A 16,288-nucleotide genomic window follows, 5' to 3' on the forward strand; every position below is an offset into this window, starting at 1 on the left:
GCAAGAATTACAAAAAAGAAATAAATACCATTTACAATATTGCAGAACACAATGGTTTCAGTAGAACCTTCGTCAGCAGAATCATCAATAGATATAAGAGCAGACCCAAGACTACCCTAGAAAAAGATTCCGCCCCTAAAGAAAAGCTTTCCACATTCACTTTCAATAATAGTAGCATTTACCAAATTTCTAATATTTTTAAGAAACACAACATCAAAATAGCTTATAGAACCTCCCACACCACCTCCAAACTCGTTTTCAATCCACACACTGTCAACAATAACAATAACAACATTAACAACAAACATTTGAACTCTAGAGTTTACAAATTAAAATGCCAATCCTGTAATTCCAGCTATATTGGTCATACAGGCCGAAATTTTGTCATAAGATACGCCGAACATCGCAACGCTCTCAAATATAATTGTTTTTCAGCTATAAGTGAACATCATAAAGCATCCAGCCACGAATACACTTCAATAGATAAAGACCTTAAGATCTTGCATTATGAACAAAAAGGCACCTTGCTCAACGTTCTCAAGAGCATCCACATCGATTTACATTTATTTATTTATTTATTTATTTATTTAATTATTAGATACAGCCTATGATACAATATTTGTGTCTAAAATCTCTATTAAATGATCATATACTCACAACAAACATTAACACATCTTCATTACACATGCATTTGATGCATGGTATGGTATGAACAAATTATCATATAACAAAAGAAATTTAAAAGAGCACTGGTGGTTAAAGAAAAAATATAATAATTGAAAGAGAATGAATCAACGACATGTCGTTGGAATGAATCTATATTGCAACTAGCGATTATTTTTTTCGTTTCTTGAGTTCAAAAACACGAACTTCCTTGGTTTAGAAAACAGAACACCAGTTGCAACTCTTGCAACCATGCAACGTCAGTTGTATGATCGATATTTATTTCGGATATTGTGGAATTGAACCTGTTCAGTGCAGTTCACTTATATAGCTAAATTGACTTTCAGTTTTCAGATATATAAAGTACGTCGCGGAAGTTATATGTGTTCAGTGTTTTATATAATCTGTTAATTATAATGTGGGAATATAATTGTGCAAGAGCAGTGTAAAGTTTGTGATCGGTGTATGTGATACTGACGTACTCAATTCCCTGAAATACATAGGGCCTGTATCAATAAAATTTAATGTGACTTGTGATTATCCATCGATCTGAGTGTGTGTGTTTTCATCAGATAAAGTGATCATTTGGAAACTAGAAGAGAATTACACCTTATTCAAGTGTTCAGTTGTGTAGATATGGAGATAAATTAATTTAAGGCATTATTTTATTTATTCGTGATAAGTGTGTACGACTTAGTGCAAATAGCCATTGTTGATTTAAACAAGTATATCAATAGTGACGGTTTACTATTTGAAATCACGGCCTACCAGATATCAAAACTGATCCAGTGGCATTAATTGCGAATTATTGAGTCTTGCGTGTGTAGTGATTCAGTAGACATCTGCATAAGGCGAAGAACTCCAAATCGTGATTGTTATATAACTCAAGTGCGAGTGCACTACAATAAGCAGCGGCCATTTTATGGTTTGGATGAAAAACCGAGCTTTACTAGTTCACAAAGCTCCGTGGGTTGACTAGTAATCGACTATTACAATAATTACTCGGTGATAGTGAGCTTTACTTGTTTCATATAGATTCTTAGATTTGGCTTCAAAATTGATAGTAAGGAATATAGATACATTTAGTAAACAACTATTGCAATAATTATTCAGTGACAGTCTCGCTATAATGCTCGAATTGCCACAACACAGTTCGGTATAACATTCATCTTTGCGACAGGACATTAAACCAAACAGTTATAGCATGGAAGCGGCAAAATGTTCAAAATGTAATGTCCCTTTCACAAAGGACGACAACGCCGTGGGCTGTGATGGATGTCCCCTTTGGTTTCATAGTACCTGTACCCCATTGGGAGTAACAGAAGCCAAGGCATTGAATTCCAAAAAAGGCAATCTACTCTGGATGTGTGACACTTGCAGATACAGACTACACAACTATGGGCTGTGTAAAACATCTCCGGAAAATGCCGAAGCCATCACAGAAAGCATAAAGTCCTGTAAGGAGCTGAAAGAAAAAATGAATGATGTCGCTGAGACTTTGATGCAGAAAATGTCCCTTATTCTAGAAGCTCAGTTACAACAAGCAGAGCTACTGACGACAGTGAAGGAAACTGCGAAGTTATATGATGAATCCGTAATCCTAGATCAAAGAAGTCTTGAAGCTCACAACAATTCTCACTCCTCAATCATTAGAGAAAGGCGGGAAAATACGTTAGGCAAGGAGCAGAACAACCCAGGAAAATATGAGATTGAAGAATGTAGTGTAAATCCGTCAACAGAGCAAGTTCATGACAAATATAAAGTGGAATTTAGAGAGGGACACCAAGAGGTAACTAAAAGGCAACAAGGAGTCAGAAAGGACAGTACTGCCGTTGTGGGCACCATGGACCCTTCAAGTACAGAATTACAAGCAGGAGAAAGACGAGCCTGGCTCTACGTGGGAAAGTTACATCAGGATACCACAACTGATAAACTTAAAAGGCATATGCAGAAACAAGGTATAACAGGTGAAATACAGTGTGACGAGCTGCAAAGTAAAGGCTACTTTAAAGCTTTTAAAATTGGAATACGGTTCGATGAACTAGAACGAACAAGCTCACCCGCTTTCTGGCCTAAAGGAGTGCTCGTAAGACAGTATCGGTTTCGGAGTAGGAGAACTGAGGGAATCAAACTTGACTAGCAGTAATTATGTTGCAAAAAGTGGAAGCGAATGCACAAGATGCACCACACAGATACAAATTAGGACATTACTTTGGAATATAGAAGGCCTGACAAATGCAAGCAATATGCTCCCTGATAACTTCTTCATGACTTACGATATTGCTATCTTAACTGAGACAATGCTGACATATGAATGGTCCACAAAGGGCATGTATACAATCCATAATTTTGCCTCCCAGGAGCATGTAGGCAGACCAAAAGGTGGAATCACGTGCCTATTAAAATGCGATTTCTCGCCTTTTCAAGTAATACACTCTTCAGAGCACATCTTGTTTATAAGAACTAAAATATGTTCCATAGCATGCCTATACTACCAACCACACTCCCCAGTGAATGACATAATAGAAGGATTAGGTACTATCTTAAACAAGTTGGACCCAGATGAACCATTGTTACTTGCTGGTGATATGAATTGTAGAATTGACAAGCCAGATTTTAAAACTACGTGTGTGATGGAATATTTGGAAGAAGAAGGCTTAAAATTAATCAACCAGCGAAATCAGTTTACATACGTAGCATATAACGGGAGGAGTACAATAGATCTTGTATTTACGAACTTGCAAAACATCCATCCAACGCACCAACAGGTCATCCCTATTGCTATTAGAAAACATTTGCCAGTAGTAACAAACTTTAATCTTTTATTGCAAGATGGAAAAAAGAAAATGCCAGCACTCTACCCCACAAGGACACTTGACTCTGCCAAAATACAAGAAGCAAATTTTGAAATAGTACAGGAACTGATCAGGGACGGTATGTTGGACGAAGCTGTTCTAGAATTAGACCGCCAGATGCAGAAGGCTATACAGTATACAGATCCATACGAACGGAAAGCAAAGCCCTGGTTCGACTCAGACTGCTATGCTGCTAGGAAAGAAACGCTGAATAAATTACACATTACCTTGAATTCTCCGTCTCCAGAAAACCTTGAAATATACACACTCTCTCGCAGGCTCTATAAGCAGCTAATAAAACAAAAGAAGAAAGAGTACCAAGAAATGCTAGATATAAAGAAGATAGAAGTTGCTGAATGACATCCTTATAAAATACTGAACCCAAGAAAACCAAAATTCCCTAGGGACATACCAATAGAAACCTGGGAAAAACATATGTGTCAAGTGCTTCAGGTTAAAGATACTCGACCGCTACAGGCACAATTAGAAGATGTAACTGAGTTTTTGCCTATAACTGTAATGAATATCGAGAACGCTATACACAGCATGGGAAATGGAAAGGCTTGTGGACCTGATCAGATTTACTACGAACATTTAAAAACTGTGACTTCAATTTTGAAAGAAACGTGGTCTTATTTGATGAACGAATGTCTTCGGAGAGGTAGAATACCAGATAGCTGGAGGAGATCCTACATCAAAATGGTATACAAGGGCAAAGGGGATATGGGAGATCCAGACTCGTACAGAGGTATCGCACTCGAATGCACTCTTTTTAAGGCAATGACCAAAATTCTCACTGACAGGCTAACAACACTTGTGGATCAATATATACCAGAGCAACAGTTTGGTTTCAGAAGAGGTAGATCTACCCTGCAAGCGGTGGAGTGTTTAAAACAAGATATCGAGGAAGCACTAAGAGTACCAGGTGGAAAGCTCCACGCAATCTTTGTTGACTTCTCTAAAGCTTTCGATATGCTCAATAGGAACATACTCCTGACAAAGTTGGAACAATTAAGTGGTAAGAGTCACTACCTGACGGTCATAATCAAAGACATTTTCTCCAACAATACAGTATTTATACAGGATAACATATCAATATCAGATGCAATAGCACAGACCAATGGTGTACTACAAGGAGATCCTCTAAGTCCTCTTCTGTTCTCAATAATCACTTCGGATGTGACGCGATGCATCAAGGATGGTGTAAAGTTGTATGTATATGCAGATGATATGGTTCTCGCTGCAGAACGGCTGGAGGACCTGCAAGAGTCCTTTGATCTTCTGGCAGCATGGGCACATGAAATTGATCTCAGCATAAATGACCAAAAGACTGTCCACATGATTTTCAGAAAAGGCGGAAGATCAGCAGTGACTGACAGAGTCCATTACAATGGTAAAGAACTAACAAGGGTTAGTCACTTCAAATACCTGGGAGTCATATTCCAAACCAGAGGTGATGTTTTCACAAAACACATAGAGAATAGGACTATCTTGGCATTTAAAGCAGTGAATGAAATCAAAGATTTATGTAAGATGTCAGTTAAAGCAGCGATAGAGCTCTTCAATATTAAAGTTGTGCCTATAATCACCTATGGCCTACAACTCGTCTGGGAATACCTAAATATTAATAGTCTACGACGAATAGAGAAAGTCAAAGCCGCATACTTAAAGAGAGCTCTGGGGCTTTCGAAGTATACACTATCTCGACTTGTGTATGTTCTGACAAGGGAATCTTTCCTGATCGAAGAGCTACGCTTCAAGATGTCACTACCATCCACGACAAATTACGATCGACTACTTACGGAACTGAAGCAGAAAAGAGAAGACATTTGGTTAGATTTCTATGCAACGGATGCTATGACAACACGGGGATGGATGGAAGCGAACTACGAATTAAGACATATTGTAATTAGATTGGCTGTTCATGGCTTTCACTTTAAGCTTTGCAAAACCAAAACATTTCATGAACCTGAATTCGGATGCATGTGTAAATTGTGCGATCGTGAATGTGATAGATACCACGTCTTGACATGTCCTAATAGAGGGAAATCATTGACTAAATTCTGTTCAGAAGAATGAGACCTATGTGGAAATGTTAGAATTAATGTACTTACTTACATGGCCATTTGGCTGCAATAAAACTATTATTATTATTTTACACTAATAATAATAATAATAATAATAATAATAATAATAATAATAATAGTAATAAGTTTAAATAAGTATAAAAGATAACAAAGGTATAAAAACAATATTAAGTAACAACAATAATTAACAATTTTAACAATAACAATGTAACAACAATGACAACAGTAACTGGCAAGTGTCGGTTTTAAAAGTTAGGAAGAAGAAAGGTCAAGGGTTGGAGGGACGGAAGAAAGTGAAGACCTGGAGAGGACTTCAAAGGAATCTTTTAATTTTTTGTTTGAAGGATGAGAAAGGTGTGAATATGTCGATATCGGGTAGTGAATTACCAAGTGTAGGGAGACGGTGGAAGATAGAGCGTTGTTGTAAGGTTAGGCGCGGATGGGACACATGATGGGTGCGCCGGTTGCGTGTAGGGCGGGGAGGAACGTGTATAGGGAAGTACGCTGGAAGAGAATTACATTTGGTGTAGCCATTGATTATTTTGTGTATGTAACATAGATCAGAGAACTGTAAACGGCTTCTCAGGTCAAGTATACCCAGGTAGTTCATAATGTCAGATTTAGTTTTGTTCTTAAAAACAGGATTGCGAGTCTTAACAATGAAAGTGAAAAAGTTAAAAATACTATTTAGTTGAGATATGTTTGTGATAGCAGATGAGGACCAAATAGGGGAACAAAAGTCAATAATGGGGAGAACATACGAGACAAAGTATAATTTTAAGGCGTTAATATCATGAATTTCAGTAAACCTGTAAAGAATGCCTAGAGTACGCATAGCACGGGATTTTATGGAGTGAATGTGAGCAGAGAAGGTTAGTTTACAGTCTATTATAACACCTAGGTCTCTTACCTGGGAAGCCGATTGCAATGTATTTCCGTGGATGGTATATGCAGTGTTCATTCTTTGCTTTAGCAATGAAAAGGAGATTGTATTGTACTTCTTAAAATTGGGAGAAAGATTCCATTTCTTAAACCAGTCACCACACGAATTGAGAACAGTCTGTAATTCGTCACAGTCATCAGGCGTAGACACTTCTCTTAGGATTTTCAGGTCGTCGGAGTACAAGAGGAGGGAACACTGACTATTTTGGGTGCAAAAGATTATGTCATCGATATAGAGAACAAAGAGTAGGGGTCCCAGAATACTGCCCTGAGATACTCCTGATAACACAGATAACCAGGATGAGGCAGATTCAGGGAGTACCAATCTTTGTTTTCTGCCGGAGAGGAAACTTGTTATCAATGACAAGACGGGACCATGGATATTAAATCTGGTAGCGAGCTTATGAAGAAGAAGTGCATGATCCACTGAGTCGAATGCCTTGGCCAGATCTATATAGATTGCATCTAACTGAGATTTATTTTCCATTGCTGAAATGATGTGGTGATTGAGAACAGTGAGGTTAGTGAGGCATGATTTTCCAGGAGTGAATCCGTGTTGTTCTTCAGATATGTACGGCTGTGTGAAAAAGAGGAGTCGGCGGTGGATTATTCTTTCGAGGACAGAGGATAGTATTGGAACGATAGATATTGGGCGGTATGATGAGATATCATATTTGTTGCCAGATTTGAAAATAGGTGTGATATCAGCTTGTTTCCAGCTGTCGGGGAATGTACCAGTAGCCATACACAGGTTTAAAATTGTAGATAACGGTGCACAGAGATGCAGAAGTATTTTTGAGGAATATAGGGCTAATATCATTGGGCCTGGTGGAGCGGTTTGTTGGGAGACTATTGAGAATATTTTGTACTTCGTTAGGGGTCGTTGATATTTGTGACAGTGAGTAACTGCAAACACTATTGATCTGTGGTAGTTCTGTGATAGGTGCAGGAGGGCTAAAGGTAGAGTGAAAGTATTCATTGAATTTTTGAGACCTTAATTCAGTTGGGACATCAGTTTATGAACCCCTCTCACAATTTAAATGAAGTCAACGAGAAAAAGAACATTCTACTTGAAACATTCATTCCATATATTTGTCAGAACTTCCATAATATAAACAAACCCCACCTCCATCTCTCCAACTCACCACCACTCCCCCTCCTCAGACCAGCCCTGCACCACCCCTTCCCCCTCCGCTCCTTCCATCCTCGCAAACACAGCTGAACCGACAAAAGACTCGATCACGCGAACGAGACCGTTACTTTGAGAAGGCCAGGCCATTCGAGAGGACAACCACCTGCTAAACACCGGAAGTTTAAGCTTTCTATACACCCATTCCACACTTTTTACTTATCAGCCCACGTATCTCACACAACCACTTTTTTTTTTTTTTTCATTACAGATTAGAACTTCATTGAAGGTTTCCACTAGGTCACTTACAGTTTACCAAGCATTTGTCGTCTACCTAACACAGCTTCTCAATTTTATGTCGCGGTCCCTCCGACCCTTGATAATACGGCAAACCAAGCAGCCAACATTATGAAACAATAATCAAGAAAGGGACCACTAGATTGAGAAGATATTGAGAATGCTGCTGTTTCTAAAGCTTTAAATTTCATTGGTGTTTTTCCTTGTCACAGGCTTTTGGCCTGCACGTTATATCAGGCTTGGTTTCTCAAAAATATTTGCTCCCGCTCCCCTCCTAACCAATTTGATGTGATGGGTTTCTACAAGGATGATTTTCGACAGTGATTTCATCCTGTTTTGTTATTGTTACAAAACCAATATTTTGTAAACTATGAGGTCCACAACCTCACCATGTGCTACTTTTGTTCATTTCCATCTGTATCATTTGTTTTTCATTCCTTTGTTTCTTAGGTTAACACAGTTTTTAGTTTCAATTATTATTTTAAATTAACACCTGTTTCACGGAATTTTGTCGCAGTGAGTTGTTTTTTGCTCCGTATATCGATGTAAATATTGTATATTTGTGCTAATTTTGTTTCCATCTAGGCTCTCTTTTGTTTGTTTTTTCATTTGCTCCTTCATTATATTTTTTGGCATTTTTTAACTTATACGTATTATGTAAATTATTTCAACCCCCCTCATTTTTCACTGAAGATGGCTCATACGAGTCGAAACATGTTTGAATTTGTTTACTCCGTCTAATGATGGAATGTATGATCTATTGAATTAGGAGGATACTCTCATTTTTCACCTTTGTAAAGTATACGCAAATGTTCGTTGTAATTTAAAGCAGCATGGAACAGCAATCCATTACGTAAGAATGGATGTGCTATGCGTGGAGTTTCTAGGCTTGAGGAAGTCTCTCGGCTGGAGAAAGATTCATGTAGGCTGGACTGAAGTACGCAGATTATTTACGCGCAACCACACTACATAGGCCTAACCACGCCTATGAGTCTCCTGGCGTCAAGGCTTCTGCTCGAAGCGCCAAGCCATCGTGTGATTTCGTTTCAATGTGAGTGGACGTATGCTACCTCTTTGTTGTGTGCGGCGATTACAGTTTTATCTATCATTCAAAATTACATTGTTTTTCTCATTTTAGTTTCGTGTATTACTGTTATTCATGACATGTCACGTCTGTGAAAAAAGTAAGAACTCAAATTGATAAATGTGCTAATCTTATTACTCTATGAAGCAATTTTGTCCCTGCCTTCACTCTATATTTCACCATTTCAGGTCTAATTTCATCTATTCCTGCTACTTTATGACTGGAGTTTATTTACCATCCTTTCCACTTCGTCAAGCTTAATTTCACCAATACCATTCTCCTCTACCCCATGAGCTCGGTTCTTTGTGACGTCATCAGAAAGATTTCCTTTTTCGTTGAGAATATTTTCAAATATTCCCTTCACCTGTTCAGAGATTCCCTGGGATCTATTATGAGTTCACATGATTTACCCAAACGAGCATTCAACCCTCTTTTTCTAAAATTTTTTACTACTGTGCAGAAAGGTTACTCTGCTGTCTGACCTCGCCTTTCCAAAGTTATTACCAAAATCTTCTCATGACTTCCTCTTGGATTCAACAATTATTTGTTTCACTCAGTTTCTTTTATCTAGGTACAACTCCCTGTCTGCATCAGTCCTTGTTTGGAACTATTTCTGATACGCATTCCTTTTACATTTACAAGCTGCTCTCACTTCATCATTCCAGCAAGATGTTCTCCCCCCCGCCAACCATCTTTTCACACAGTTGTTTCCAAGCATTCCGTTTCTTCTTCTACTACAGCATCCCAGTATGCCACCCATTGTCCTGAACCTTCTTACTGTCTATTGCTTGGAACTTTTCACTGATGATATCCAAGTAGGTCTGTCTAATTTCCTCCTCCTGGAGATCTACCCCTACTCGCACGCAGACACATTTCACTTTCTCTACCCTCGGCTAGGAGATACTTAGTTCACAACAGATCAGATAGTGGTTTTTATGTCCGACTCATTGGCTGAATGGTCAGCGTTCTGGCCTTCTGTTCAGAGGGTCCTGGGTTCGATTCCCGGTCGGGTTGGGGATTTTAACCTTCATTGGTTATTTCGAATGGCCCGGGGGCTGGGTGTTTGCGCTGCCCCCAACATCCCTGCAACTCACACACCACACAAAACACTATCCTCCACCACAATAACACGCAGTTACCTACACATGGCAGATGCCGCCCACCCTCATCGGAGGGTCTGCCTTACAAGGACTGCAGCCGGCTAGAAATAGCCACACGAAAGAAAAAAAAAGTGGTTTTTATCATCAAAACATCCCCGGAATACCCACAGATTCCCAACAAATTTCCTTAATTGTAAGTTGGTTATAACATAGTCTATTATGGATCTGGTGCCCGTACCCTCCCATATGTAGCAGTTAATAACCTTATATTTGAAGAATGTATTTATAACTGCTAATCTCACACTAGCACGTAGGTCCAGTAAACGCTTCCCATTCCCAATAGCACCTATATCTTTCCCACATTGACCCACTACCTTCAGTTCTATTTCTCACTCTTGCATTGAAATTGCCCATTAGCATTATCCAATCCCTGCTGTTGACCCTGACTACTATGACACTTAGTACTTGTCAACTTCATCCTCATCTGCACCATCACATTACACTATTAATTAAGTTAAAATAAACAGGAAAAATAAATGTAGGTTATGCTACAATCAGCATGTCAAAGTTGAAAGAAACTGTATACTCCAGTGATCATCATTTTACATAAGAAATCATCTACTTACTTAAAGTAGACAATTTTGTTTCGAACATTTCCTTTTCCAAAATGCATTAGCTTTTTTTGGGTCTATTTTCATATTTGTTTCATATTGTTAAATACTTAAATATTGTTACAATTTATGTTTGAGAGAAATATAACAACTCAACAGAAGGTAAGTAAATAAATGACAATAATCAAAAGAAATTGCCTTGCTACAGTATTACCTTACCTTGGCGCAGCTGCAAAGAGCCCCGCAACAATGTTATATAGTATGTGAGACCAGGTGTGGCATAAGGAGGCTGTGGAGACATGATAATCTCTAAATCAACAGGTCGTGGACTGCACTGCTCGCACAAGTAATGTTCAACACCTTCATCAGCACGTACACAATCACAGTGTTGCCATACCAAACAACGTTCACACTGGATCATCATTCCTTCATCTTTGTACAAACCACATATACAGCGGATCACATCTTCTTCTTCGCCTCCTGAAAATAATACTACTTCACTACAATCTATAAGGTTAATACATATACCACAACCAATATCATAAAACATTATATCAAACACTAAAAATTACAAACAGCATACTGTAACAATTTATCCTAAGGCTAAGAATAATAACATCATACAGGAAACTAATACATTATTTAAATACAGTAGAGTCTCGATTATCCGACCTAAACGGGACCTGGAGTGTGTCGGATCACCGAAAATGTCGGATAATACAGAATAACTTTGAAAATGAATTAAAAGAAACAGGAAGGCTATACTGTATTACTATGTTTTACGGTACTCTATTTATTGACTTATCATTTTATCATTTCGATTGTACAGTAGTTGCAGTATTGAACGAAAACATTCCAAATGTCTTACGAAAAGAAACTTTTCAACAATGTCTGCTTGTCTGCTGATTGACGTTTTCTTGGTGCGAGATCCCACCATCGACGACAATCCTCCACTGTGAGTCATCGTTTTCTCCTTTTGTTCTGCAATGCCTCGTTCTTCTTCATCATCCTCATTTTCGTTAGCATTCACAAAACCAATAATATCAGGGTCACTTAGTTCAAACAGCTGATCTCGTGCACACCACTTACATCTTGAGTCGTTGCATCCTCACAGCCAGGAATGCAGTTCAGTAAGGGAACAATGTTTTCCATGTCTTCATGTACCACCTTCTCTCGATGTTGAACCTCACTCAACAGTATATTCTAAGACTTTCTAATGTCGTTGTTTCAACTTCTTTCCAAGACTGCGCTATCCAGTATGTCACGTCTTTCATGTTGTTTCGTTTTAAATTTTCTATAATGTCGTTGCCATTGTCCTCTTTATCAATCAGGGATGAAAGGAGTTTCCGCCGATATTTCCTCTTCAATGTTTCCAGAACATCTTGGTCCATTGGTGGCATAATAACGTCACGTTAGGAGGGAGGAAGATGAACATGAACAGGAACATTAACAGAAATGTTTTTTAGGCTTCATTGCTTTACTGATCATAGGCAATTTTGCTTTTAAGTTCCCAGTAATATTACTACAGGCAAGAACAGTAACTCCTTGTTTACTACACCTGTAGCCAGCTGGTTTTGAGTGAACCAACGAAATAGTGCTTCACTTACTTTTTCGTACTCACATTCTTCATTGTTTTTCTAATTTTCAATGCATCACTTGTTGCTCGGGTAGAGCACCACTTTTCAATTTCTTCCCTCTTACGTTTCCAGTCTCCCACTGTAACACGTCCAACACCATAATCTGAAGCGATTTTTGAAGAGTTTCCCCTTTGTCCAGTCTTTTTAACCCACTCAACTTGTCTTCCAGAGAAACAATCACGCTCTTCCGTTTAATGGCCATACTCACAGAGGATATGAAAACTATAACATCCGCACCCAACCAATACTACACTGAACAATGACTGAAAACTCGCTGCAACTGTCCTTGAGAAAAACCCGGTCCTACCGCATGACTGCAAGTGCTTGTCCCACGGTTGCACTCTCCACGCCGGGTGTCCCAGAATTGCCTCCACCTAAAGTTCAAATTAAGCCTACTAGTGTCGGATAACACGGAATCTCGCATAAACGAAGGTCGGTTGAGCGAGACTCTACTGTATGCACCATTACAAGTGTGTGCATTATTGCCAAACACATTTTATATTTCAGTATATACAGTGAACTCTTGATAATATGCATGTCTAATGCAGAACACTTCTAAAAGTTATAATTTCAACAGTAACATTTCCATCAGATGAAGTAATCAATTCTGCACCGAAATGGAATTTTAATGCTTAGGACAATAATATGATTCTGCTTTTCTGCTCAATGATGTTAAGGTACTTGGAAACTACTCGCAGAATCCTCCTAATTCATCTCCAAACTGCTTCCTAGCTGTACATACCTGTGATCTTCAAACGGTTCCCAGACAAATGCAGTGGGTGTAGTCTCGTAACAGAAGGGGGTACTTCAAAGGAGACAAAACTATTTTAAAAGTTAACTAGAAATGGTTTTTAAAAACAAGTTCTGTAAATTATTTTAGAAGTCTTCATACCATTTTCTCTCGCATTTTGTTCGTTGCCTTCTAAGAATTATTTTTCTGTACAAGATTTCTTAACACAAGAACTGTGGCAGCAATAGGATATCCAGCATAACATTCATCCACTCTGAAATAACCTGTATACTTTCTGAAGAAACAATGACAATTATGAGTCTTGCTTCCTTTTTCTATACTAATATTATAAAGAGGAAAAATTTGTTTGTAACGAATAGGCTCAAAAAAACTGAACCGATTTTAAAAATTACTTCACCTATAGAAAGTTACATTACCTGTATTTTATTTTCAAAACAATTCGAGGTGGGGGCATAGGGGAGAGATTTAAAATAATAGGCTAATTTAGGCAAAATATCGAATTTGTCGTATAAGGACGAGACAAAACTCAATTTAATCCTCTTGACACAAAGATCAAAACTTGGTAAGCCCTAAGGGCCCGAAAACCATGTTTCAAGGCCCTAAAATCAACCGTTACGGAGATATTGGGACCACACTACCCCTGCTCTAGGAATCGGATAAAGTAATGAACTGCCATAACCGTGGCAACGTCAGCTCCAGGATTCTACAGCAGCGAAATTATCTACAATAAATTACAAAAACCTAACATGTTACAGACATGAAAATTGATATTTGGAATACCCTTTAAATATAAAAGAACACAAATATTCATTTTCAGAAAATCCACTTAAGGGGGGAGGGGGAGGGGGAGGGGGAGGGGGAGGGGGAGGGGGTTGAAAAGAAGTGAGGAAGGAGTTGAATTATTTATATGAGGATACATATTACATATATCTCAAAAAATTAAGATGTTACAGACTTTAAAATTGGTACTTGGAATCTCCTTTGAAAATGAACACACTCTTTTTGGAAAATCAACTTAAGAGGGTGAAAAGAATTAAAAAGCGAGTGAATTTTTAAAATGAGTATCTTATTCTTCTATCGCTTTACCCACACCTGTGGGGTTGCGGGTGCGAACTGTGTTGCACATGTGGATTTGACCCTGTTTTACGGCTGGATATCCTTCCTGATGGCAACTGTATGTGTAGGGATGTAACCTATACTTATATACTTAATATTATAAAGAGGAAAAATGTGTATATTTGTTTGTAACGGATAGACTCAAAAACTACTGAACTGATTTTAAAAAACATTTCACCTATAGAAAGCCACATTGCCAGTGAGTAACATGGGCTGATTTTATTTTCAAAACAATTCGAGGGGGGAGACGGGGGGGACATACAAAAATAATAGGCTAATATAGGTGAAATCGAATTTGTCGTACAAGTTAAATTGAAATAATAAATATGGTAGTTCAACCTATTCAATACAAGTAAATAAGAGATGCAGAGATTACATTCTTATTTAATTAAAAGTGGAAATGGTACCGGTTTCGACTCCAGTCTGGGTCATCATCAGCCGATTATAACTCGAAAAACAATGCATAAGAAAGAGATTAACGGTCAAGTCCACACAATATCAGTTGAAGAGGCGATATAAAAATGACGGGGGTAGGCACTGTAAAATTCAGACAAAGTGGAATGTAAGTCAATTAAAAGAAGTAATACGTAATCTTCCGAGCATCAGCACGGCACACGCAATGTTTGGCACTGTCTCACAATGTTCACGAAAAGCAGAGAACAGTTAAATGAGCCAGACTGCATACAACATCAGGCACAAAGTCACAACACAATCCAAATATGAAGATCTATATATATATATATAATACGATTCAATATAATTGAATACGTAATTATGATCTTGAAGATTTTTAGAGCAGTTGACGTGAAAAAACATCTCTTATTTACTTATTTACTTGTATTGAATAGGTTGAACTACCATATTTATTATTTCAATTTGTCGTACAAGGACGAAACAAAGCTCATTTTATGCCCCTTGACGCAAAGAACAAAACTCGGTAAACCCTTCAGGCCTGAAAACCATGTTTTAAGGCCCTAAAACCAACAGTTATGGAGATATTGGAACCACACTACCCCTGCTCTAGGAATCGGATAAACAAAAGAAAGGCCGCAACCATGGCAACATCAGCTCAAGGATTCTACAGCAGCTAGATTATGCATGTACGTTTGGGCATAGCTGCACCCCAAAATTGATACACATATGACTTACTATCTGGAAAAAATAAACTGTTGTGTACGACGCTCATAGCACTCCTTTGGGCGGGGTTGGAAAGGGAGTGAAGTATAAAAATAATAGCCCTGGAGATATCCGTTGTACAGCGACCAGCGGTTGCCGACGGGCCTCCGTTTTTACGTACTGGCTTAGGTTTCAGCATTTTGCAGAGTCTGTTACCTATAGTTTAAACTATTTTCTATCAAATCATGGAGTAGTAGGATCATTGATGTTATCAGTGCCGATATTTTGGTCCACTTTTATGATCAATGTAACTATGAAAACAACCTATATACTGTCAACATTTATACTCAGATTCATTATATGATGTGCGACATGCATGACAAGCCCTGAGAATTATAATTCTCGATAATTATAGTAGTTTCTTTTATGCATCGCGTATTTCCTTGATCATTTGTAATAGTTACGAAATGTCGGATCAAACAAATACATTCAATAATATTTACATTTGTGGTACTATCTAGCGGAAGTATAATTACACTAAACCTGCAGCTTTGTGAAGGGAGCAGGTATATCTAGGTGGGAATGAAGGAAAAAAACATGGTAGCAAAAGATCTTAGAGGTCGACGCTGATTAGGAACTAATATTTAGAGGCCCCCACGAAGAAAAGAAGAAGAAGATACACTGTAATTCCAACATGACAAATAATTTATATGTACTTAAGTAAGTACACCAGTGATATAAATATCTAATGAAGTCAGTCGCACCGATAGTATGAGTAACTAAAGCTAGTTTCTGATAACCCGTACGAAGAACGGGTTCTTCTGCTAGGCTTTAATAAAATTAAAAATAATAATGCAATTTCTATAATTCCTGAAATATTTCACCCCATTCCCCCTGAAA

General features: G+C 38.1%; 1 protein-coding gene across 1 annotated transcript in view; it reads right to left on the bottom strand.

Moving 5' to 3' along the window:
- ash1 (histone-lysine N-methyltransferase ash1) overlaps positions 1-16,288 on the bottom strand; it is a 272,719-nt gene that overhangs the window by 70,662 nt on the left and 185,769 nt on the right. Inside the window, exon 11 of the mRNA XM_067137046.2 lies at positions 10,988-11,248. Within this exon, the coding sequence (XP_066993147.2) occupies positions 10,988-11,248 (261 nt within the window). The remainder of the gene's footprint in view (positions 1-10,987; positions 11,249-16,288) is intronic.

The sequence above is a fragment of the Anabrus simplex genome, chromosome 1 (assembly GCF_040414725.1).
Source record: "Anabrus simplex isolate iqAnaSimp1 chromosome 1, ASM4041472v1, whole genome shotgun sequence".
NCBI classification, from domain to species: domain Eukaryota; kingdom Metazoa; phylum Arthropoda; class Insecta; order Orthoptera; family Tettigoniidae; genus Anabrus; species Anabrus simplex.